The sequence below is a fragment of the Copadichromis virginalis genome, linkage group LG20 (assembly GCF_057382275.1).
Source record: "Copadichromis virginalis isolate Kocher_CV1m ecotype Utaka linkage group LG20, C_Virginalis_male_GT1.1, whole genome shotgun sequence".
Taxonomy (NCBI): domain Eukaryota; kingdom Metazoa; phylum Chordata; class Actinopteri; order Cichliformes; family Cichlidae; genus Copadichromis; species Copadichromis virginalis.
In genome coordinates, this window is record NC_140637.1 from 19,743,927 (window position 1) to 19,768,298 (window position 24,372).

General features: G+C 40.6%; 1 protein-coding gene across 1 annotated transcript in view; it reads right to left on the reverse strand.

Annotated features, from left to right (window-relative positions):
* The window catches only part of adcy6a (adenylate cyclase 6a), a 53,608-nt gene that overhangs the window by 17,942 nt on the left and 11,294 nt on the right, over positions 1–24,372 (reverse strand). The window contains exon 4 of the mRNA XM_085444299.1: positions 800–949. Coding sequence (XP_085300425.1) covers positions 800–949 — 150 coding nt within the window. The remainder of the gene's footprint in view (positions 1–799; positions 950–24,372) is intronic.

Genomic DNA, 24,372 nt, shown 5'->3' on the forward strand with positions numbered 1-24,372 from the left:
TTAGAATAAAACAGCCACTAGAATGTACCGCTGTCATGCCTTTATAGTCTATTGCTTGTTATGCCTCTCTTCAGCCCTCCTCCATTGTTGATAAAGCCTTGGCTGGCTTAAGAGGGCCTCAACTTCCTGCTACATCTCATCATACTCTTCGCTCAAATGTTATTCATGCTATGAGCGAATTTAAAGCCATTTATTAATTTAAACATAACAACTGTTTCAAACAACTTTTGTGTCAATCTCTAGTTTTTGTTGCTGCTTCATACTGAACCACATATAGTTCACTTTAACTGACATACATCTTTACAAAAAGAAGAAATAAATGGACTGTGCAGGCCGTACGCTTTCAGAAAGAGTCAAAACATCACTGCTTTCAATAATGAAACTGTTTGAGTATGGTGGTGTTGGTGACGAGCCCTCCTCCACACCAAAAGAGCTCATCAACAGCCAAACCAGGAATCAGCAAAGGTTCACATGCAGGTATATGTACTCATAAATGTACTCGTGTACATCTGATGTTCTTTTTCCTGGAGGACGTGCTTGTGTAAGTGATATTGTTCCAAGTAAAATGAGGGTGTTATATAGAATGTAGATAAACTCCTGACAATAAAAACGAGTCAAAGGTGTTTCCAGCGTCTTGGAGAAAGCAACCACCATGAATTAGGAGTGTCGCTAAATGTTGCAACATCAAGATCAAAAAGTTATGTTCATTTCTAGTCATTAAACACTGACACTGCAGAGAGACTCTTTGTGTTCTGTTGCAAATAAGTGCTGGGAGATAGAATTGTGTGTGCAGGTTTACCTGTTGTTGATTCTCCCTCTGCAGATGAAGCCGGGCCTGAATGTATCCTCTGGTCTCCTGGAAGGCTTGTCTCTGGGAAACCTCGGCAGGGTAGTGGGTACAGATGCCAATGATGTTGGTGCACAGGAAGATCAGGACATTAGCACTCACCTGGAGAGAGTGAATGGGGGGGGGGAAGAGATTATAAAGCATTAGAAAAGAAGAAGGAAGAGGAATAATCAAACATGCACTAGCAACGCAGCTTTTACTGCTAGAAAACGGTCTGTATTAGGTACTTTAATCTTTGTAACAGTAGCGGCAGTGATGCAAACAGACTCAGAGATACAGGTGTTCAACTTCACTTCCTTCCATAAAAGGACACAAAACGATAACTGACGGCAGGGTTTGTGTTACACTCATTGTAAGGGTGAAACTACGACACAAGCGGTGTGAGTTTCATTCTGCTGTTTACCTTTTTTGTCATTCTGACATTTCAGTTCTCTGTTTGTCTCAAGAGACTCAAGACTGTTTGTGCATTAAGGCGCCTTTACACTGTGGGCCGTGTGTGAGAGGAACTTGGTAAAATATTCCATCGTCAGTCCAAAAATAAAAGTCCTAAATCACAGATGGCCGGTTTGAAGCTTTGCCGACCAAAATCGAGTCAAGACAGATGGTTTCCAGCAGGCTTCAGGAAGTAACAGAAACACTCACATCCTGTTAGAGCCAATGCTGATTTAATAAAATGCTGGCTGTTTTCTGTCAGCTATGGAGTCTGAAATAAACAGTAAAACAACAAATTAAAGTACTATAGAGGCAAATAATTCAAACAAAAAAAGCATGTTGTGTACTTTTGTCATGTTTGCTGCAGGACAGATAAAAACAGCAGGCCAAGTGCAACCACTTGTTGCACTTGGCAAAAACATTAACACATAGTTAAAAATCAAACGAAGCCAGAACATCATGTTTCATTCTGGCTTCGCTTCACTAGCTACTTGTGCTTTTTAGAGTCATCTCTGACTTTACTTTACTTCACCCCTACACTCCTGTCCGAACTCTCAGGTCATGTGACCTAAGCAGAAGCTCAGGGGGGACAGAGCAGTCAATTGCTGCCCCGAGGTTATGGAATAAATTGCCTTTTTGCAGTTAGACGGTGACCAACCATGACCTAAAACTTGTCTTAAAACACAATTATACTTCCTTAGTATTGAGCTACTGCAATATAGAGATCTTACTTCTTTTTAGTGGATGGTGGTTGTTTTTAATCTGCTGCGGTGTGGCATGTGATCTGCATGTGACTGATTGTCAGGGCTACACGTCCATACAGCTATTACTCTAAGATTCTTAGAAGTTCTTGTGCCCCTAAAGCCTCAGTAAAAACACCAACCTTCTTGTGATGGATGGTAAAACCCTCAATGTGTTTTGCAAGTAACAATAAACCGGTTGCATAAATAGATCACAAATGCTCATAGCGCAGATCACAGATGGAATATAGTCCATAAAATCTGTAATCTGTAACATAAATGCTCTGAGCAAATGCCTGCTGATTAGAGGTCTAAATGAAATCTAAGTGGTACTCTTCAACCTGCCCAATGGAAGCACACGTCTGTTTTTTTAACATAACGTTTGATCGACAGTTTATTTGGTTGCGAAATGATTGTGATCAAACTGCTACACAGCAACCACTCTGCAGGTAAACAGACTAGTATTACTGGAATAAAGGCATCATTATGCTGTTCCTGTATGTCCACATTTAAATGATGTTTCTCATAATTGTGAACAGACTATTTGTATAAGCCTTTGGATAGTCAAAATCCAATCTCTGTACAGATGCCTGGAAAAGTCATCGTCTGCCACCATGTAACATTTATTAATAAACAGAATAAACGTTACATGGTGCAAATTCAGACCGAATATGAACTAGGACTTAAACAGATTAGAAGACTGCTTCTTCTGAATATTTATATTCATTTCATATATATTTATTTTTAAATAATTTCTCCAAAACTAGTAACACACACACACACAACCCCGTTCAGCTATCTTAGTGAGGACCTTCATTGACATAATGGTTTCCCTAGCCCCTTACCCTAACCATTAAAAATGAATGCCTAACCCTAACCCTTACCCTATACCTAACCATAACCTAGATGTAACCCTGACACTAAAACCACATTTTGAGCCTCTAAAAGGCCTTCAAACTTGTGAGGACCGGTGAGTGCGTCCTCACAAGACAGCTAGACAGGATTACACACACACACACACTTCCTGACAGGAAATGGTCCTGATTGTGGGATTTGTTGTCCCCTCTACCCCTCACAGCCCACTGACCACTTATTAATATTTGCAGCTTGGCTGTGTGCTGCTATCTTATTTTGAAGTGTTTGTGGTTTAAAGCGCTGCTGCCATGAGATAACCCCCAGTATCCAAAAATAATAATACAAATGTGCCCAAACGCATCATGGGGATTGCTGCTGACCCCACATAAGGCCACTTCCTTCAGAGATGTGCTCTTGTTTACAACTTAAACGTGACGCCTCTCACGGTAGAGGATACACTTAGACAGTAACAAAGGTTGTCTGTGCACCAGAAGGAAACCCAGAGATGATACATCCTGCATCAAATATCAACAGGAGCAAAGAAACAGATTTCAGGCCTGTAAAGTGGAAACTTCAATCCAAAATATTTTGTCTGTGTTACGGAGCGGTTTTTAACACGGAAATCTGCTTTCCAGTCCTTCTGCTTAGTGTCTTTCTGTCACCAAGTGTATCACACACTGACATCTTCTGGGTGGAAATGGAAATACACAGAGATACTTTGTGCTTCAGGTAATGCTTTAAACATACCTTAGAAACAAAAAAACAGACAAAACAAGACCATGAAAGAGCAAAGACAGCACTTTTCTTCAACTATGTAATAGTTATTTTACACTTACTTTGACCCTGTTCTTTATTTTATCTATGCAAACACATAAAAGATTCCTTATTAAAAGCTTGTTTAAAAACAAAACATAATAGAAGTCAGCAAACCTTTGTGCACTGTTAGGTATTTTTGGAAAACAGTTCAAGAATTTAGGCGCTCCTGAGTCCCGTGTTGTCATGGTCTCTGTTTTAATTGTTGGTTTAGTTGTTTCTTTGTGTTTTTATTTACTCCTGCCTTTTGTGTTGCTACCCCTCTGTCATTGACTTGAGTGTTTCAAGTCTCGGTGTTAGTCATTTTCCCTGCGAGAGGCTCGCGACCTGTTCGGGATTCACCCTGAACAGAGCCCTGAATTTGATAAGCAGAAGATGGATGGATGGATGGATGGATGGATATTTTTGTAAATGATGGAAACTGTAAAACCACAACAAGACATTTAGTGTTATAAAGTTAAGATAAGGGTTATAAGCCAGAAGCAGCCATTACTGAGGTTTGGAATGCTGACTTGGGGATCCAGAGACCTACCACCATGCTCTCTTAGACTAAAATTCATAAATACTATTGTGCTCAGTATAGTTGTTGATACTGACATCAGTACAGTCAGCTAAAATATTTTATATGCTGCAAGACCATCAGGAAATGATTTTCTGTTAGTGACATACAGAAAACAGGTTTCTGGACAGTGGTCAAGCTGTCACTAATAGATTGTTACAGCCTCCACGTCTCTAAAAACAAGACAGGCCCTGCAAAAACTGGAAAAAACATAACAAGATTTGGTTTAAAACCTATTTTTTCCAAACCCTGTGATGGACTAAACCAATTAATTATATTATGGTGAGAAAAATAAGAGCCAGAATTTGGATTTTATGTGATTTTATGTTCATATTATTGAAAGTAAATAGAGAGATTTTACATTACCTGACTTACAACAAGGCTAAGACTAGGTTAATGCTGTACAACGAGCACCTTAGGCCTGTCATAACACGTGGCTCGGTTTTGGAAATGCTGCTTCACAGCACGACGTGATTTAGAATTTGTTTGGTTACCGGACTCGGTAACCCAAAAGAGATTCTTAATCTCAAGACTTTCACTTGCTGGTTAAGTAAAGGTTAAAAGAGTCTGAAAACACATTTCTGCAAGAACTTGTTATCCTTTAATGTTAAGTAGTGCCTTTAGGGTGTCCGTTTAGCTCACTGAGTTGAGCAGGTGACCCATATGACGTAAGGCTTGGGTTTGAATCTGCCCCGAGGCCGTTTACTCTGTGCCTTCCCAGTTCTGCCTCCTCTCCACTGTCCTAACACAATAACGTCTAAAAGCCCCCCCCAAAAAAAGAACCTTTAAAGGTACAGCCAGATAGCTCAACCTTTGCAGCTTAATAGACTAGGGTCGTTCACATGTGGAAACGGTACTTTAAAGTTAATGCTGGGAATCTTCAATCTCGTTTTCCAAAATTATAACACATTTTTTAATCCCATTCTCAGACAGGATCGACTATTCCTCCTCATAAGTGGTTTTAATTTCTATCCTAATTTCTGAAGCGTCACTGACTTCTTTAAACATTCTACACGTTATGTGTTTGTGCATTTCTTTTATTGCGGCTTTATGATTTGTTTACAATTTGATTTCTTTCTTTTTTTTTTTTTTTTATTTAATTTTTATTTAAGTGTACAAATTGAGAGTACTTGCTAAAAAACAGAACAGCCTGTCCCAACACTGATCAAAAGAATCATGCTTAAGTAGAGAGTTTGCATGATTAAATATATATATATAAATATATATATTGCAGCTGGAAAGTAATTCTAAGAATAGCAGCAGAGGATTAAGGTAAGCCAAGATGACATAGTTTACAGAGCATCACAGACATGAGAATAGAAGCAGATGGGTAATGGGGACAGGAGTTTAAAAAGAAAGTAAACACGGGGCAGGGCAAAACAAAACAAAACAAAACAAACAAAAAAAGAGAAAGAAAGAAAGCACATAATGGATAACGCAGATAAAACTGAAGAATGACAGATGTTGAGGGGAGGAAGGAAATTAGTGGTTAAAACAGAAGCGGCATGAGGAAGGAAAAAGACAATGTGTGGATGACAGGAATAAGAAGCGTCCCAGTAAGAGAGGGAGGGAGGGAGAGGACAGATATGGGCCACAGTGACATTAGGCAGATGGCTCAGAGCGCTCAGCTCTGTTTACATTACTCTCACTGTTCAAGCAAAAACAGGCATGAGACAAAAGTGAAACCTGCAGCACGATGCATGTCTGCAGGTGAGAGCGGCCCGTCGGTCTGAACGTGGGTGCAGCTGAGACTACATGCGAGTGGGTCTTCTTTCCAATATTTAATGAGCTGCAGTATTTATCTGTTGAGATCCATTTAACGTCCGCATCGCACTCCAAGCGTCTGAGCGTGCAGCCTTCAAACTAATTGCTTGCTTTTCTCAAGAGGGCACAGGCTAGTGCGTTTACAGAGTACACAGTAAAGACCTGTGTTTACGCAACAGCACTCCACCTCTTTAGCAGCTCTGCTTGGCAGCGTTTACCTGCTACCTGTAAAAGGCCACCACACCTGCTCGTGTCCTCTAAGTTCAACAACACCCTCATTTATCTAAGGGTGTCACTTTTCCCAGTTTAATCCGGCGCCATTATAATCTCGCCACTACGCATCAGCAGGTGAGATTCATGACTGGACTGAATTACCAGCTCGGCTTACAGCCCACTATAAACGTTATATTCGGTTTGCGAAGACCGAAATGTATCACGTCACTGGAATGTCATATAGTTTTGTTTTTGCCATAAAAGCAGTTGTCATTTTCCCGTGGGTGACATGATGGAAGCAGCCGGCCAGTCTGTGGAGAGGACCTCAGCCTAATCCCTGGATATCAAAATGGCATTATGTAAGAGCTGCTCAGATCTACACAGGAAAGCCAAAACAGCAGTAACACTGGCTATTCTACAGCATAGATTAAAATGCACTTAGTCACAGAAAGCCCCCATCAGCTTACAAAGAACACGAGGGTATAATCAATAAATGATTAGCATGACTGTATGGATGCATTGCTGAATCAATAACAACCTTAGTACAAAACAAGTAGGGTGTTGCTCTCATATTAACCTCCAGAGTTAATATGTAAATAAAAAAAAGACTGCGTAATTATTTATCAGTAATAATCTAAATCTATTTAAAAAAATTTTTTAATTATTATTATTATTAATAATAATAATTATTATTATTAAGTTTATATTTATTGATTATAAAAGTACATTTTTTGCTATGATAGAGGAGTGCTTAATTAAATAAATATCAAATATGGCTATGAAATTTTGGAAAAATGCAGAAAACAGTGCAATATTAAAGAACAACAATATTAAAGATCTACTGATGTCAGAACATCTGTAAAAACTAATGCTCTTAAGTTTGAAAAATTCTCTCATGTAAACATCAAATGGCTTCAGCTAAGAGTTGGACCTATAGCTGATAAAGAAAGACTTTCATCTTTTAAAAAATAAGCTTAAATTCACTTATATTGAAAAAAGAAAGACAAAATGTAAAAGTGAATATGGTTACAAACCTCATTAATTACTAAAGAAAAGTAAGAATTGCTGTCTCTGCTAAGATGATGGCTCATAATTATGATTAAAATTAGCTGCACTAAGCATTTCAACTGCAGCCTCTCAGCAAGGGATTAAAGTCCGTAGGAGTCGTCCTCTGGGGATCACGAATGTTTGTACAAAATGTCATGGAAATCCATTGAAAAGCTGCTCGCATTTCCGTCCCCAGAGCCACGCAGCCAGCAAGGCTAAAATTAAACACACACACACTAAACAAACAAAGTTCTACATTTGTGTCTTCACTTGTTCTGTATGTGTAAGCATTTGTCACAACAGCAACGCTACACCTTTTCTTCTCCTCCAATCAAAGCGAAGCTCCAAAGCTGCCAGACGAGCAAGCGAGAATAAGAGGAGGGGGGGGTTAATGGAATATCCAGAAAATGTATTTATAATTTCTCTCATCCTTTTATGATGGGTTCAGCACGGCGGCCATTTACTTTAACAGGAAGTCTGCGGTCCTGGCAGCGAGCCTATAAACATTGACTTTTAAGGCCATCGGGCCCCTTTTCAGACTGACAAAGAGTGTTCTTTAAAGAGGAGAGAGAAATGCGTGACAATACGGACAAATGACATGTTTGAAAGTGTCCAATGAGACTAAAACAAATTTAGTGCAACAGAACGGCATTATTTAAAACAGAAATATTTTTACATTAGCAATTGATCACACGGTTTCAAATCCAGGGAAAGGGATCTCTTGTAGCTGCTCAGCTGCACACACATCTCTACGAGGGATTTAAATGTTTTTTTTAGCTTCAACTTTGGTTTACTTCACTGTAGCAGGAAGCTGTTATTAATGAAAAATACTTTAAATCCACAAATTAGAAAGTTAAAGAATAGCTCATGAGTATGGGGGAGTATTTACCCTTTAAAAGCCTGATAAAATTCCTCAAGAGGCGGCGAAGAACAGAAAAAGAAAACAGAGCAAGGGTCCTTGAACTTTCGATGCCAAATAAAAAGGAACCACACAGGAAAGACGCACAAGTCAAACACATTTAGTGAGTGTTTGTTATGTGTCGGTTAAACGATGGTGGTTTGTGTCATTTTTATGCTGGTTTATAGTATTTTAAGAAGTTTTAGTCTGATTAAAAAATATTTAGAAAAGTGAAATGAACTGTGGATGAATGAAATGTGCAGCAGAGCCTTCCCTCCTTGTCATTCAAGGGCCCCTTAAAATGTTACCAGGAGATTCCAGGATTTTTTTTATTTTTTTTATGGGGTGACACAGGGGACACCCAGAACAAGGCGAGGGGGGAGGGATACTCCACTGGGACATATTATCCCTACAGAGCACTTCACTCTCAGTCACTCTCAGAGATTGCGGGGTCACTTCTGGTTCCTAGCTTACAAAAGCAGAACAGGAGGCAAAGCCTTCAGCTATCAGGCTCCTCTCCAGTGGAACCAGTTCCCAGTTTGGATTCAGAGGACAGACACCCTGCCTAGTTTTAAAACAGACCTCAAATCTTTCCTTTTTGATAAAGCTTATAGTCAGAGCTGGATCAGGGGAACATGAATTATTCCTTACTTATGCTGCTTTTGGCTCGGACACTTAAAATTTATTTTCCACTTCCATCTTTTATGCATTTCCGTGCATGAAGTTTTGTATTCCCTCTCCCATAGTTTGTTTTTTGTCCTTGTCTATCTATACTCCCCTCCCCCTTCCTGTAATAAGGGTGTTCTTCCTTCCCACTGTTACCAAGTGCTACCATAGGGGTTCATTTATTCTCGAGAACAAGAAAGCGCTCTGAGGTAACTTCTGTTATAAATCAGCACTATATTGATAAAACTGAATGGAAATTAACTGAATTACAAAGCTAGGGAGCTTTATCCATAATAATAAAGCATTTATTAGTAGAATTTGTTTTTTAAAACTGACAAAAAAGAACCCCAAAAAGTTGATTCTGTTCATCAGCTTTTTGGGTTTTATTTTACCTGGATGATTGAGCGTGCATCAAGACAAGATATAAATCCCATGGAGGTTCAGACTTAGTGGAGTAGAAGCAGAAAGTCAGATAACATAGAAATACTAGTAAGCAGTATTTCTACAAGTACAAATATTTCCGTAAGGTACTAAGTTACTACTAGCTGAACGACACTAGAGGGCTATGAGATTTTGAGGGGGGAGAGAGCAGTTCCACGCCATTCCCACCGTCTTAACATGCACCTGCCTTCAAACAGGGTGGACTTTGATTTTTTTTTAAAATGGAAATATAAGACGTATAAGAAAAGATGAGGGTGATAACAGGTTTGGCAGAAACTGTTTTTACTGTTGACTCAGAAAAATCCAGTATTTGTAGTGCAAATTTAAAGGCCAAGAACAAAGAAAAAGTGCTGCGCAGATAAAGGAATTAAATTACTTAACACTTCACTCCTGCACAGACAGTTCAGTGAGGCTGATATCTGGCACTCACAAGCCAGTTTCATTACAAACCACACCCCCGCCTCAAAGCAACTAAGGTTACAGTGCAAAGTCCAAGCGTCTCTTTCTTTTCTTCTCGGTATGCTCACATGGCGCAGCAGTAGGTGACCTGCCACCCCCTCCTTTAATCCCCCATCCTGCTCCCCATCCTTCTTAACAATACTCAGCCCACACCCAACCCGGTGCACAACAAGGCGTTTGTGTGCATGAGTGTACAAAACTATCAGATCACGGATGACCTTAACTAAATTTCCCACTGACACACGATATTACTACTACACCACTTTATTTATCCAGACCTCTTTAAGTGACAAGTCAGTTGACAAAAGGCAGTGAAATGAAACAGAGCACCAAAGGCTCTCTCGCTCTCTCTCTCAGGATGTGAAAATTACACCTTAAATCCATTTAGACTGGCTGTAAGCAAGAAAATATGACGTGTTTCATCTTTTTAACCGAGATGGTCAGATTGGAAACAAGCTTTGCTGTGACGTCCATACAGGTATTATGTTCGGTCTCGTGACTTAACGTTCAGGTAAAAAGAGCTCATTGTTGGCCTTGTTCTACGTGGAAGACAGAGACCTGATGATTTTCAAATCAAATTCAAATTCAAATTTTATTTGTCACGTACACAGTCATACACAGTACGATATGTAGTGAAATGCTTGGACAACTGCTCGTGACCTAAAGAAAACAAAAAAGGAAAAGGCTATGAATAAGATAGGAAATAAATATGAAAAATTAAAAAGGGTAAATTTAACTAGGAAGGAATAGAATATAAATTAAGGTTAAAAATGAAATAACTGTACAACACAAATTAGAATGAAGGGTAAATTTAACTGGGAAGAATAAGATAAAGATAAATATATAAATTAAAGTTGAAAATAAAATAACTGTACAACAAAATACACAATACACAATATAGAACTATATAAGAATGTATGAAGAAAGATTTTTGCATATATCTCGATGTTGTTCAGGCATCCTCTCCTTCCCCCTCTCGCTCTTCCTCAGCGTGAGCTTCTCTCTCAGTCTTGTGAAAGGTTCTGTTTAGTGCTGGCCCGAAACTTACACCCACGGAGGCTGTGAATTATCAGAGATGGCAACGGAGCCTTCACTTAGCAACTATCACCCACATTCCTCAGCCTCACTCCAATGACCTGCAGTCCCGTCCCCCCCCAGATTCAGGGAGGGTGCAGAGTGGGGGACCAGCCGAGGAGGGGGAGGTAATGTGTGCGAGGCTTGGCTGGTGTCTTTGTCAACATACCAAAGTCAGAGGAACATATTGCATTTTCAGGATGCCCTGGCCCTGATTTCCCTCCTATGAGCAACTCTTCATCAATATATATATATATTTATATATTTTTTAACTCACCAAGTCATTGAGAAGCTGCTAAAAGTTCACTTAGAGATTAAAAATGTTCAAGATGAATACATTCGATCGACGCACCTTTCAGATTTTTTGTTTCTTAGGTTATGCATTAACAAGCTTGTATTAAAGTAAGATTCTTAATGCAAAATGAAATAAATGGGACACCGTTCCTCTCTATCGGAATCATCTTTTGCATTTGGTTTATAAACCGTCATAATTTTTTATTTTAGCACTTCATTGCTATTCATTTCATCTCCGTTGTGTTATGTGCTCAGCAGTCACTTAGTTGTGCCAAGAAAATTTTCCCCACAGCATTACATCATCACCTCCAATAGCATTAACCGTTGATACCCTGCATTTTCTAATTGAGAGTGGAACATATACATACATAGTGTTAACTGTTTATTTAGTCTAAGCCAAAAGTTTGAAACTCTGAGAGCATTTTAACCTTCTTACTGACAGACATCACCCACGGCCTGCCACACTACACCAAAGTAACAGATGAAGCATTAACTGACACCATTACATTAAAAAAGTTCCTGTTTTTTCACAGTAGATTATCATTATTGACTAAATCAATAAACTAAAACGAAATAATAAGCAATTCATTTAAGTATCTAATGGTCTGCTAACTCTTAATTGTGTCTAGCTTGTAATCAGACATTCGAGTGAACAAACACACAGCTTAAACTTTTCCAACATGTACAGAAAAATTAAGCCCAAGCATCTGTCCGTGAGAGTGGCTTCGCAAAATGTCAATTAATCGACGAACTCTCTCGACGTCGCTTCACCTCAAAGAGCTTGGTGTTGTCCCGAAATACACTGAGAGCATTTCAAGGAGACAAGGAAAAAAAATTATTTACCCAGAGCGAAAACTGCGCGACAAACAAGATTCTGAATTTATTTATTAAGACTTTCTCCCAGAGGGAGTGGTGAACGATGGGATATTATTGTGGAAACGATCCCAGCAAGAGTGCAAGTCATAGGCTATCAGCCTTTGAGAAGCATCTGGAAGTCCTTAGAACATCTGTGTTAGATCAGGCTCTGCAAACCACACTCTCGCACCTCAAACACAATGACAGCGTTTCAGTCCCCACAAAACCTAAGAGTCTCTCCCGTAGGTTGACTCTTATCTTTCCTCGAGTGGGCAGATTATTTATTTCCATATTCTTTCATTTCATTTATTTATTTATTTTTCCCGCCTGCTCTGACTCGCGTTCGCTGTCACTTTCAGCCTTTGTGAAAGAGTCTGTGTGTGTTTGGTGCCAGGCAGCTGCTGGGTTTGTGTACTCAGCCTGAGCCTCATGTCTACACGCAGCTCACACTGCCCTTATCTGAAATGACCAGAAACACATCAACAGATAAATATTCAAGCCCCGCCTGCTCATTCTGCTCCCTGGCTCGGCCGGGTGGTCTACGAGCGGAGCGTCAGCCGCTGAGACACATTTAACATCTTTTTAAACAGTTTGGAGAGTGGTCACCCGTGCAGTCCCGTCGTGCCTGTAACTTGTCAGAAGCAGTAAAGTTGTGATGAACAGCAGAGCAGAGTTTCCCAGGAAATCCTTTTTTCCACGACACCTTTAATCAAACTGTTTAAAACACAGTTTCCAAATTCTGTCATCCTGTCTGTCTAAAACTGACAAGAATCAGCGTCATTTAAACAGAAATAGCACTTTCTCGTGCAAATACGGTTCTGTTTGCTGATAATAAAAGTACAATGTGAGCACTTTGCATACTCGTCAACAAAACATTTACCAGCTACAAAAGATTTTCAAAAAGTCATCCACTCTCTTCTGTTTGTCCGTTTCTATCCAAGAAACAAAAACAGATCTGATTAATTTTTTTAATATAGTAATTCGCTTTGTGGGATTGCATAAAACAATGTCCTTCCATGAGTGGAAATTTAAGTATGACTCAAAGAAACAGTGCTTCAGACCAAACACAGTCTAGGATCATAGCGCCACGTTTACTCAGAAGTCATTTATGCAGATACCTTTCCACCAGGCAAGAATAAACCATTTATTCAGTATTTATTACTTGCAGCTTGCATTAGTTACTGGATGAAGTGGGTTTTTAGTATATTTACAGTCAAAGGAAGGACTTGCTGCAGTCCTATGAAAAACGACACCACATCTCACGACTTCATAGCTTGTAGAACCACCTTTAGCACCAGTAACTTCATATAATTGCCGTCTATATGGCTTCATCAGTCTCTCTTGTTGTGGAGGAATTTTGTTTTCCTGCATTTTACACTATACTACTTTACAATACAGCTTCAGTTCACTGAGGTTTGCAGGCATTCATTCATGCATAACTTTGGCACACAGAGGATTTCATGGTTGACTCAACGACTGCAAGGTGCCCAGGTCCTGTGGCCTGAAAAACAAGTCCAAATCATCACCTCTTCCCCTCTGACTGACAGCTAGCTGTGTGAGGTGTTTGTGCTGACACGCTGTATTTTGTATTTTTGCCTTGCATTATTATTTACGGTGTTATTATTCTGGTCAAAGATCTCCACCTTGGGCTTGTCTGTCCAAAGGACAATTCTATAGAAATCTAGTGGGTTCAAAGCTGGGCAACATTGTGATAACACACACCTGAATGCTCCAGACCAATAAGACAGCTTTTATATAGGTGCTCACACTTGCTGATGATTAATTAATAAAGTGCAACAGATTAGCAGCACCTGGTTGCTATTTACCCACTTAATTCCCATGGAAGCAAAAAGGAAGTACTAAGTTTTCTTAGTTTTAGAGTTATAAATGGGGGAAAAAAAGGAAAACCGATGGCTCATGTTATATCTGAATACTTTTACGCAACTGTTCCTGCTCTCAAAAGTAACTTATTTGCAAAGCCAGCAACAATATGTTTGCTTGTAACAAATATTGTTTTGAAGCTTGACTGCACTACCAGACCAACTCTTTCACTCACTCAGATGTCTATTAATAAATCTGCCTGCTGGTTTTAATGCATTAATGCCAAATCACAACAACAGTCGCCTCAAGGTGCTTAATATTGTAAGTTAGACCCTACAATAATACATACAGAGAAAAACCCAACAATCATATGACCCCATATGTGCAAGCACTTTGGCGACAGTGGGAAGGAAAAGCTCCCTTTTGACAGGAAGAAACCTCCGGCAGAACCAGGCTCAGGGAGGGGCGGGGCCATCTGCCACGACTGGTTGGGGTGAGAGAAGGAAGACAAGACAAAAGGCATACTGTGGGAGAGCCAGGGATTAATAACAGGTATGATTCAATTCAGAGAGGTCTATTAACACATAGTGAGTGAGAAAGATGACTGAAGAAGGAACACTCAACGCAAATACTCACGTGAATTTAATATGAAGCAACTTATTCTTACTGAGCATTTTAAAACTCCTTACCCATCAGTTATTGTAAGCAGGGACAGAGACAAGCTGGGGGTCCTAACACTGAAAAACTATGCAACACACACATTTCCTTTGGCAACCAGGCGGGTGTGACTTCTGTGGAGAGAGTGCGACTTTTAAAAAAAAAAGAAAGAAAAAAACAAAAAAAGAAGAGGGTTCTGGCACTAGTGCTGCAAAAACCTTTTTAATTTACTGTATTTTGAGTGAACCCTCATCTGGGACTCTCCTCAGCTCTTACTGGAACAGTGGCGCGGCTGCCCCTCTGTTGGTCTTCCATGGTCTCTTGTGTCTGGGGGCCTCTGGATGTCTGGAGTTTTGATCTCCTCCATACCTGCTTCACACCCTGGAGGACGGGGCTGTGGCCCCCCCACACTCCCTAGCAGATCGTTACATGGAGAAACCTTTGGAATACAAGCGCGCTGATCCACACAGGTATGCACACGGGTGTTCACTGCTCGTAGACCCAAATTACACCTTTCTTGGCTGCTACTTTGAAGCACATCTGTCCTGCGTGCTGCACAACAACATTGAATATTTAGTATTTACTGCTGGTTACACTTAGCTAGATTAATGCGATGGTGTTGTGTTTAGTATGTTGCTTTGTTTTGTTTTTTTTGTCTTTTTTTGCTTGTTTTCTATTCTTCTCTCAACAGGTGATCCAGGAGATTTTTATTTTTTTTCTCCCCCCCTTTCTCACTGTCCCTCTCCCCTTCTGTTTTTCCTTTCCTTCCTCTTTCTTTCTCCCTTTCCTATCCCTCACTCATGTCTGTCCCGTCTGTAACATCTGAAAATAAAATATAATAAATAATAAAAACAAAGATCGACCAAATGGACCAATACGGCAATGCCACGATGATCCATTTGGCAAAGTAAATCCATTGGGTATCCTTGTTGGTCTTCAGACAACAATTCTGATGGCTAAAGAACCAAATGGGACAGGCGAGAAAAAAAAAAAAATTACTGTATTTTAATGGCAACAAAATCTGCATAAGAAGAAAATCACACGATCATCAAGTTGTCTGGAATACGTGGGACACCCCGCAACGACGCAGGGCCCGGCAGACTGAGGAATAACTGCTGTGATAAAACAAAAAGCCTCATAGAGGAGTTACATCAGTATTAGAGGAACGTAAAGGAGATGCAATTAGCAATAAAGCCAATTATCGGCACCCAGAAAAGAAATCTGTATAAATAACAGAACCGTACAAGGCCGACGTTTCAAGCAAGTGAACTTTCTTTAAAAGCTGTTTGTCTTTAAGGCCTAAAACACGCTCGCTGTTTCCACAGCAGTTGGGGTTACAAAGATGCACAGTCATAGCTGACCAGAGATAAGCTTCTCTGAACCAGACAACTGGCAAACAACATCCTGTGTATCCCTCCTCTCGACTCCCCACCACCTCCACTCATATGACCTCTTCCCTGTCATCGCCATGTTTAATTACGGACTGTCTCAATTCGACAGCAGGGGGGAGGAAAACAAAGCACAAATCTATCCGAGCAGCCGAACAGCATCGTGTCTAGAAAGCACAGACCCCCCTCCAATGGCTGCCCCCCCCCCCGAGCTTTGTGGTTCTCAGAAGGAGAGGTAAAAGGCAGAAATCAATTTTGACCTGATTTCTGAAATGGGTTTTTTTCTCCCATCTTCACTTGAGGCAACGGTTACCAAACTGGGTCTTGGCTGCTTGAGTCGTAGTTGTTTCCATGGCAACACTGGACCAACTCAACACGAGCACTGAGGGAGACACTTAGCGATGCTGTTTATTCCCCATCAGTCTCAGAAGTGATGCTAACTCCTTCCCCTGCACTCTTACTGGTCCACAGATTGGCATACTGGGAGGTGTTGGTGGTGTTACATGTGTGAGCATGTATGTGCATGTGTGTATGTGCGTAGTTAAGTTAATGCAGGCAGCTATGAAAAGTGCTAACATCTTTTGAGCTTTGACTACAGTGGCTTTATCTTAAAAATGCAATCATTTTTACTGGATTAGTAGCGTGGAGTACTAGTAAATAATTCTTAAATTATTGTTTAAATGTTACCCCCACAGACATACCAAAGAAAAAAAACAACAACTAGAATTTTATAATGACGTGCCGAAACAAAATTTACTACTAGGTACAGTTAGGTCTGAACACACAATCTTTGTGTCTGTCCAGCACAAGAGAGCATTTTTAAATGATTTAACGGCAGACTTTTAGCTTTAATTCCAACATTTTTGCATTTTTATACACAGGCAATCATTTTCAGAGCGTCAGAATTAACTGGGCAGTCTAGCATAATTTCAAATATAAGGATTGTTTTTAATTACTGGATGAAAATCCTCTGTAGTCAATGACTGCCTGAAGCCTAGAATCCAAGGATACTATCAAATGACATATCCATTGAGTGTTCTGCTATACCTTTTTTGCAGCTGTCTTCAGTTTCTGCATGTTTGCAGGTTTCGCTGCATTCAGTTTTGTATTCGATAACTGAAAAGCGTGTTCTATTGGGTTGAGCTCAGGTGCTGACTTGGTCGTTGAAGAATATCCCATTTCTTTGCCTTGAGAAACTCTTCGATTGCTCTTGCAGTATATTTTGAATCATTATCTATTTCCATTGTGAGGAGAAGCTCACTTGTCTCAATCGGAGCGGAAAGAATAGCCCTGGACACTTCACAATTTATCCTGCTACTTCTATCAGTGGTCCATGCTATATAACTGCTTCTACCATGTTTGATGGGTAATGAGGTATGTTTTGGGTTATGACCTGTTTCTCTTCTAAGGTAACAAGTTAACCTTACTTTCACCTGTCCAAAACTGTGCACGCTCTTTTGTTTTCTGGTAAAGCCTACTCTGGCCTTCATATTCTTGGGTGTATCCAGTGGTTTGCACCTTCTTGTAAGCCCTTCTTGTCTCTTGAGTGTAGACCTTGACAATGACAAGCTTACCTCTCTGAGAGTGTTTTTGACTTGGTTAGATGTTGTGAAGCTACTTTTCTTAACCAAGGAAAGAATTCTGTCATCTTGTTAGGTCTTTTGGAACTTTTTTTTTGGGGGGGGGGGGCTCAAGCTTTTATTATAGGAACAGGATGGTGAAACGAGTGATGGTGAAGCAGGGTGAAAGTGTGGGGAATGATGTGCAGGAAATGGTGAAAGGAACACTCAAACCCAGGCCCTGCAATTGCCTTCAGTACCAACATAACAAGACGAGCTACTATATGGCTCTACCAGTGTTTCCTCTTTTTAGGAATGATTGTTGATTTGGCCACTCCTGAAATTCCTATCTCCCTTATCAGTTTGTTTTGCTATATAAGCCTAATAATAGCTATCCTGACTTGCACTGGCAATCTCTTTAGGCATCATATTTAAAATGACAGTGAAAAGCTATAAAATGCAAATTCAACACTCCAAATCAACCAAATATCCAACTACGTTTGAGCCACTGAAAACTGGTGACTGTGTATAAAACATGGTTGTAATTCCTAAACAATTCATGTAAAATGTTCACAAAACCCCTGAAATTAAAGGTGAACGTCTGCATTTCTGTCACATATCGATTATTTGATTTGGTCTACAGTAGCAAAACTACAAAAACTCTTTGTCCAACAAAAAATGGAACTGTGGAACTGTGCCATACTAAGCACTAAATAACTGTATTTGATCATTTTCCAAAGTCAAAAATAAATTTCCCTCCAAATTCTCTTCACTGTGTGTTTTCTGTGCGTGTCCCATCCTGGTTGTGAGTAGGGCTGCCACAAACGATTATTTTGATAGTCGACTAGTCACTGATTATTTATGCGATTAGTCGACTAATCAGATCATCATCCACTGGACGTAAAACTACAGCTTATTGCACCAGCAGCATCTGCTCTTATATAACTATCATTAGCTTACAGCTTTAAGCTTTTAAGGTGCTAACTAAAAATAAAGACAAGATGATAGTTTATTCAATTTTAATGAAATTTGCAGATTGTTTCGGTAAAGTTTAATAAACTCCTTGCTATCTAAAATATAACAGGACACCGGAGTATATTCTCCAGCATCTCACACTTCTGATAATCAGCTGTCTGCTTGACGTTTATTCAGCTGTGTAAAAACTATAACTTTAATCTCAGACAAACTGATTTACTCAGGAACAAATAAAATACTAAAAAAAAAGCCAAACAATAACATTTTTAATTTATCTAAGTGACTCATATATATTTAACCTGAGTAGCGAAAGACGGCGGTGGGTTTGAAAACAATTTGCAGGGAGTCCGGTGTTCTCACGGCGCTAGTGACCTAGCCCCCGGCTAGCTATCGAGCTAGTGGGTAACAGATGTCTCCGAAAACGTCGGAGCGCTTTTGAAAATATGTGGTGTCCTGATAAACTGAGCAGATATTTGAGGTTTACACAGCTACATTCTCGCCTGAAAATATGTTAAACGTTTATTTTGTGACCCAGAAAGAATAATAAGAGTAATATTAAAACTAACTAGCTACCGCCATTGTTGGAAACTAAGCTGGGCCGCGCTATGAATTCTGGGACACAGCTGCTTCTTCTTCTTCGGGGTTTAACGGCAGCTGGCATCCTTGTACATGCTGTGCTGCCATCTTCTGTTTCAGTCCGTTATTACACTCTTAAATCCTGCTATTATTCCTGCGTCTTTTGCGATCTTACAAAGCTTCAAACGACACGTCGACTATTAAATCAGTCGTCGACGATTTTGATAGTCGACGTAATCGTGACTAGTCGACAAATCGTGGCAGCCCTAGTTGTGAGCCTAGCGTACATGTGACAGGTAGCCTCGTTAAAATGCTGCTGCCGAGTTAAACACACAAATTATTTATCAAGGAGGCTGTGGAAGGATTACGTGCAGAGAATATCAGATTCTGCTCCGTTCCTCTTTCCCTTATTCTATAGCTGCGGCTTTGCACAGGTGGCCATCGCAGGCTGACGCTTCTCCCACTGAGATCCAAGCGCCCCCCGCCCCTCATCCTGATGCATGATGCGCACACAGGGTTACTCCAGCACCGGGAGATGCTGAAACTGTAAACAGCTGATATGGTCTGTGTGAGGTTTCCTCTGATGGAAATGCATCTATTCTCTGTGAAACCTCATGGAAATTTGAAAATTGAGTAAACAGCCTTTCGGAAAGTTTGACGTGAAACCCCAGGGGGTTTGCATACTCTAATCTTATCTAACAAATACAAAATACTTATTAAATAAGAGCTAGACAAGGAAGCCAGTGTAACAAATTGACTCAGGGTCCTCGTAGTCTACAAGGAGGCCTGATTTGCCCTCTGTGCTCTTTCTTAACCCGCCATCTCGTCTGTGGCCAAAACTCAAATACCCATTCATCTACACACAACTTTAAAAGATAAAGGAATGGTTGGGCTATCTGTGATTATACAGCGTTAGAAGCCTCTACCCTAGTGAGGCTAGTGTGTTTCAGGGCATGTGAAAGAGCAGGCCAATGTGTATCCACAGAAAAGGGGGATAGAGTGACCTGCCCGTTGCTCTGACGCAGGCTCTGATAAGACTGTTCCATGTGACGCAACAGTTAGCAGAAACGCCAAAGGCCAGGTATTTTTAGGAACCAGTCTTTGACCTCTCACGGCACTTGTGTCAACAACATCTCCACGACAATGTTGGCCATTGTTAGTGGCCGTAAAGCAAACAACTCTGCTGTGCGAAAGGTGCGAGCGTGAGAAGATTGTGCGACAAAAAGAAGATCGAGGGTGCAAAAACAAAGTGTGCAGATTCAAGCGTGCATGCTGCATGTTTCTAATTTAATGCCGAGCACGGAGGTAGACAAGCACATGTCAGTATGGACGCAGAAACGGACACCCACACACAGGCGAGCAGGACCATTGTTTTGTGATGTTATTTCCCAAAGAAAAACAAAGAGCAGCAATTCTGACAACATTCAATAGAGGGGAGAAGGGAAGGCGTAAACCATAACAAAGCGTGCGTGTGTGCGGGTGTGTGTGTGCGTGTGTGTATGAGTTGACAGGGGACATGTGTACGTACTGTACAGTTACAGCTAATTGATTTCAGCTGAGGAAGTTTGAGGAGCACAGACATCGTGACACAAAAACAGCAGAGTGAAGCTCACGCAACTCACGTAACAGGGCGAACACGAACCATGTTTAAACTGTTAGTGTTTGTTTCGTAAGCCTTATACAACAAGGTCGATCAAACCGCCACATTTTGTGGTTTACAGTGCGAGGCTGTGCGGAAAGAGATGATCCTCGATTCTACAGCTGTAAAAACACACCTACCAAACCAAATCCAAGAGCAATAGGGAACAACCACAAGGTCTTCCTGTGTTTTGAAAGGTTTGAGGACCAGAAATGTCATGGGTTGAACAAAAAGTACCCCCCATACAGCGATTACACACTTATGAGATGTCTCCAAGAGTCTTAGCTGGTCTGAACACGTCTGAGAAATGTTACAAAAAAAGCAACCCTGAGCAGAACACACATCCTAACACTCACATTCATGCAGAAATTTGCTGTAACTTCATTAAAGGTTCTTTTATTTTGACGATGGCATATTAAAGTTGCTCCATAGTGCAGTGATATACAGTTTGCTTCGGAGAGGAGACACAGATCAAGGGCGTCCAGGGTGGAGCTACCCGCTATGGCGACCCCTTATGAGCCAAAAGCAGCTTCTTCTTCTTCTTCTGGTGGTGATATATCCTACTTAACAAGTCACAGTAATACAATGTTTAAAGCAGTAAAGGTCTGTCTTTTTTAATCATATGCATATATGCTATAGAGACAGACAAGCTAATTTAGCTTTTCACCTTAAACTGTTCAGTTTGCCAGTCAAAATGTCAGTTTATAAAAATAACCACAGCAAAACCATGAGTCTTTTTGTGCCTTTGTTTTTCATGCAATAGAACTCAGTCTTTGAGTAGAGTGTTGCAGAAATTTGTCTTCAAACCCACAAATTATTTTATATTTTTGCACTTCCTGTTGAATCCTCATGAAGGTTTTTTTCAGTGGCTTGTCCATAATTTTGGACAATCGTGGTTCAAGTGAACAACGCCCCCAGGCCAGGAGACTGGTCCATGATCATCTGACAACCACCAGTCATGAGGGAAAAGTAAAAGGTGACCTTCTCCATGTCCAATCCTTAGCAACCCTTGAAAAACTACAGGCAATCTGTTGTTAACCACACCAATCATTAGGTTTCATGTGCAGCACTTTCTTTGCATCTGATTTCATGCAGCAAAATCCAGCAACCTCCAGGAAACAACCAGCTGGGAAGTACACATTTTTCCTGAGCGTCCGGTGGTTATATCACATCCAATATGGACAATAAGACTTCACAAAAGCTTGAAACGCTTTCATTTTGTTTTACAGCACAGAATCTGTACTAAATATGCCACTTGTGAATTTCAAAGCCAACGAGCAGCTAAAAGAGTTTGAAGATGACGTTGGAGACGTTCATCACATCCCACACGGGATTTGGTGACTATGAGACTCGTAGTGACACTAAAGTCCATTTATTGCATTTATACTTCAAAGGTATTGTTAATTTTTAAAGATTATCCTGCTGAACAAAAGGTGTCATAAACTCTTATTTCCCACAGAACAAATCTTCCAAGATGAGTAGACTGTGGAAAAAGCCCATTTACTTCCGTGGTTAACACACTGACCATTCATGACACAAACCCAGCCTCAGTGGATCACAAGCTAGTGTACTCTCAGTGTTGGTTCCAACCAATGTTCCCTCTAATTTTTCATGTGTCTGAGCGAACACACAAACTCCCTGAGCGACCACTGTGAGCAACAGCAGACGTGTGCACTGTGGTCACGCCAGCATCGAATCCATCCAAGTCACATGGTTTATTAAAATAATCAAATTACAGCATTTACATTTATGTTAGACTACTTTTAATTAACTGCTTTAGCCCACATACAATGAAAATGTAAAAAATGTTGTTCATGACCTGTGTAGCATGTTAACACTATTGGAAGTAAAAATAACTTGAACTCCAATTTTGAAAACACAACTTTCTTTTTTTTAATAAAGCTCTGATTTGTATTATGAGTATGAGTCTGTGGTCTGGGAGCGAGTCCTGTAACTCTCGGTCTGCAAAATACTGTAAATAATGACCAATGTTGGGCAATTAATTATATAGTTACTTCTTCAAAAAAGTAACTGAGTTTTGCAAACATTAAAGTTTCTTGCAGCTGTTTACCTAAAAGTGCAGCCAAGGCGTTTTTTTAAATAAACATTTCAAACTATCTACAGAACAATCAGCTGTTCTGCATCAAATCTGATGCCACACAAATTATTTGTGCCACTCCAAAAAATAATTTCTGTCCACTATGAGATAAAGGAGAACAACAGCCTGATACCTGCAGGCCTGACAACAGGAGATGTATCACTCCTGTATCACAAGTATAACACACAGTGAAATGGAGCGTGTCAGGCTACATTTCACTGTGTGTTATACTTGTATAACTATGCATGTGACAAATAAAGAACCTTGAACCTTGAACCTTGAACTCCTGTAACACCTGTAACATTCAGCAGTCGCCTCATTGTTCAAATCTCTCACATCTCAAACACCGCTGTCACTCCTAAAACTTCCTCCCTTCCTAAACAACTAAATGCCATGTTGCCATATAATTTTTTTGATTGGTCCACATGGTAAAATTTCCAACAATAGGAAAGGGTGGGGTTTTTTGGTTTTGTTTTTGCTCACAGGTGAAGAGTGCTTTCGAGCGTTTTCCTTATAAAATGCCGTTTTTACCGTTTCTTCCCACAGTAATTAAAAACAACGTTAGTATCCAGGGAAAAAAAAAAGACAAACATTGTATATATTTTTATCATAACTCTGGTTTTACGTGGCCTATCGTCACAATTTAAAAACTGGTATAAAGTCCACACTTTTTCCGTCAATTGTTCCGTCTGTCCTGCTAACATCTCCAACCGTTGTACACGTTGTCATTAACGTGGCTTCACTCCACATCAGCCACGCTGCTTTGCTAGCTAAGGACGCTGTCATAGCCTGTCAACAACGTTGATTAGCTGCGTATATACGAATGTGAATCACATCATTAGCTGCACTATGGTATAAGGTGGCATCGTTCTAATCCCAAACTGGAGCAGTCAGTCACTTACTGACTAACACTGCAAAACAGAACTGTTAACGTATTTATTTTGCGCGTCCAATCTCATTGTTAAGTTTGCAGATGACACTACAGTGCTCGGACTTATATCCAACAATGATGAGACAAACTATAGGACAGAGGTGCAACAACTAGAGTCATGGTGCCACGACAATAACTTGGTCTTAAACACCAAAAAGACCAAGGAGATCATTGTAGATTTCCGGAAGAGGGGTCATAACAACCATCTGCCTCTCTTCATTGGCAGTGAGGCGGTGGAGAGGGTGAGCAGTTTTAAATTCTTGGGGGTAACTGTGACCGAGGACCTGTCCTGGGGCAACCATATCACCTCAGTTGTACGGAAGGCCCAACAGCGCCTCTACTACCTGAGGAGACTGCGGAGCGCACACATTCCCAGATCTCTGATGTTGAACTTCTACAACTGTGCCATCAGCAGCGTTCTGACGTATGGATTTCTAGTGTGGTTCCCCAGCTGCACCAAGGCCGATCAGCAAGCACTCCAGCGGGTGGTGAAAGAAGCTGGCAGAATTATTGGAACAAGTCTGCCAGAGATCAGTAATATCTTCCCCACTCGCTGTCTGAGGAGGGTGCACAGTATCCTGCGGGACCAACATCACCCTGCGCGCCACCTTTTCCATCTGCTGCCCTCAGGGAGAAGGTACAGGTCTATACAGGCCAGAACATCCAGACTGGCCAACAGCCTGTATCCACAGGCTGTGAGGCTCCTGAACTCTCTGCCCCCCTCTCACGGACAATAACAATATCCAACTTCTTAATAGCAATGAACTGGTC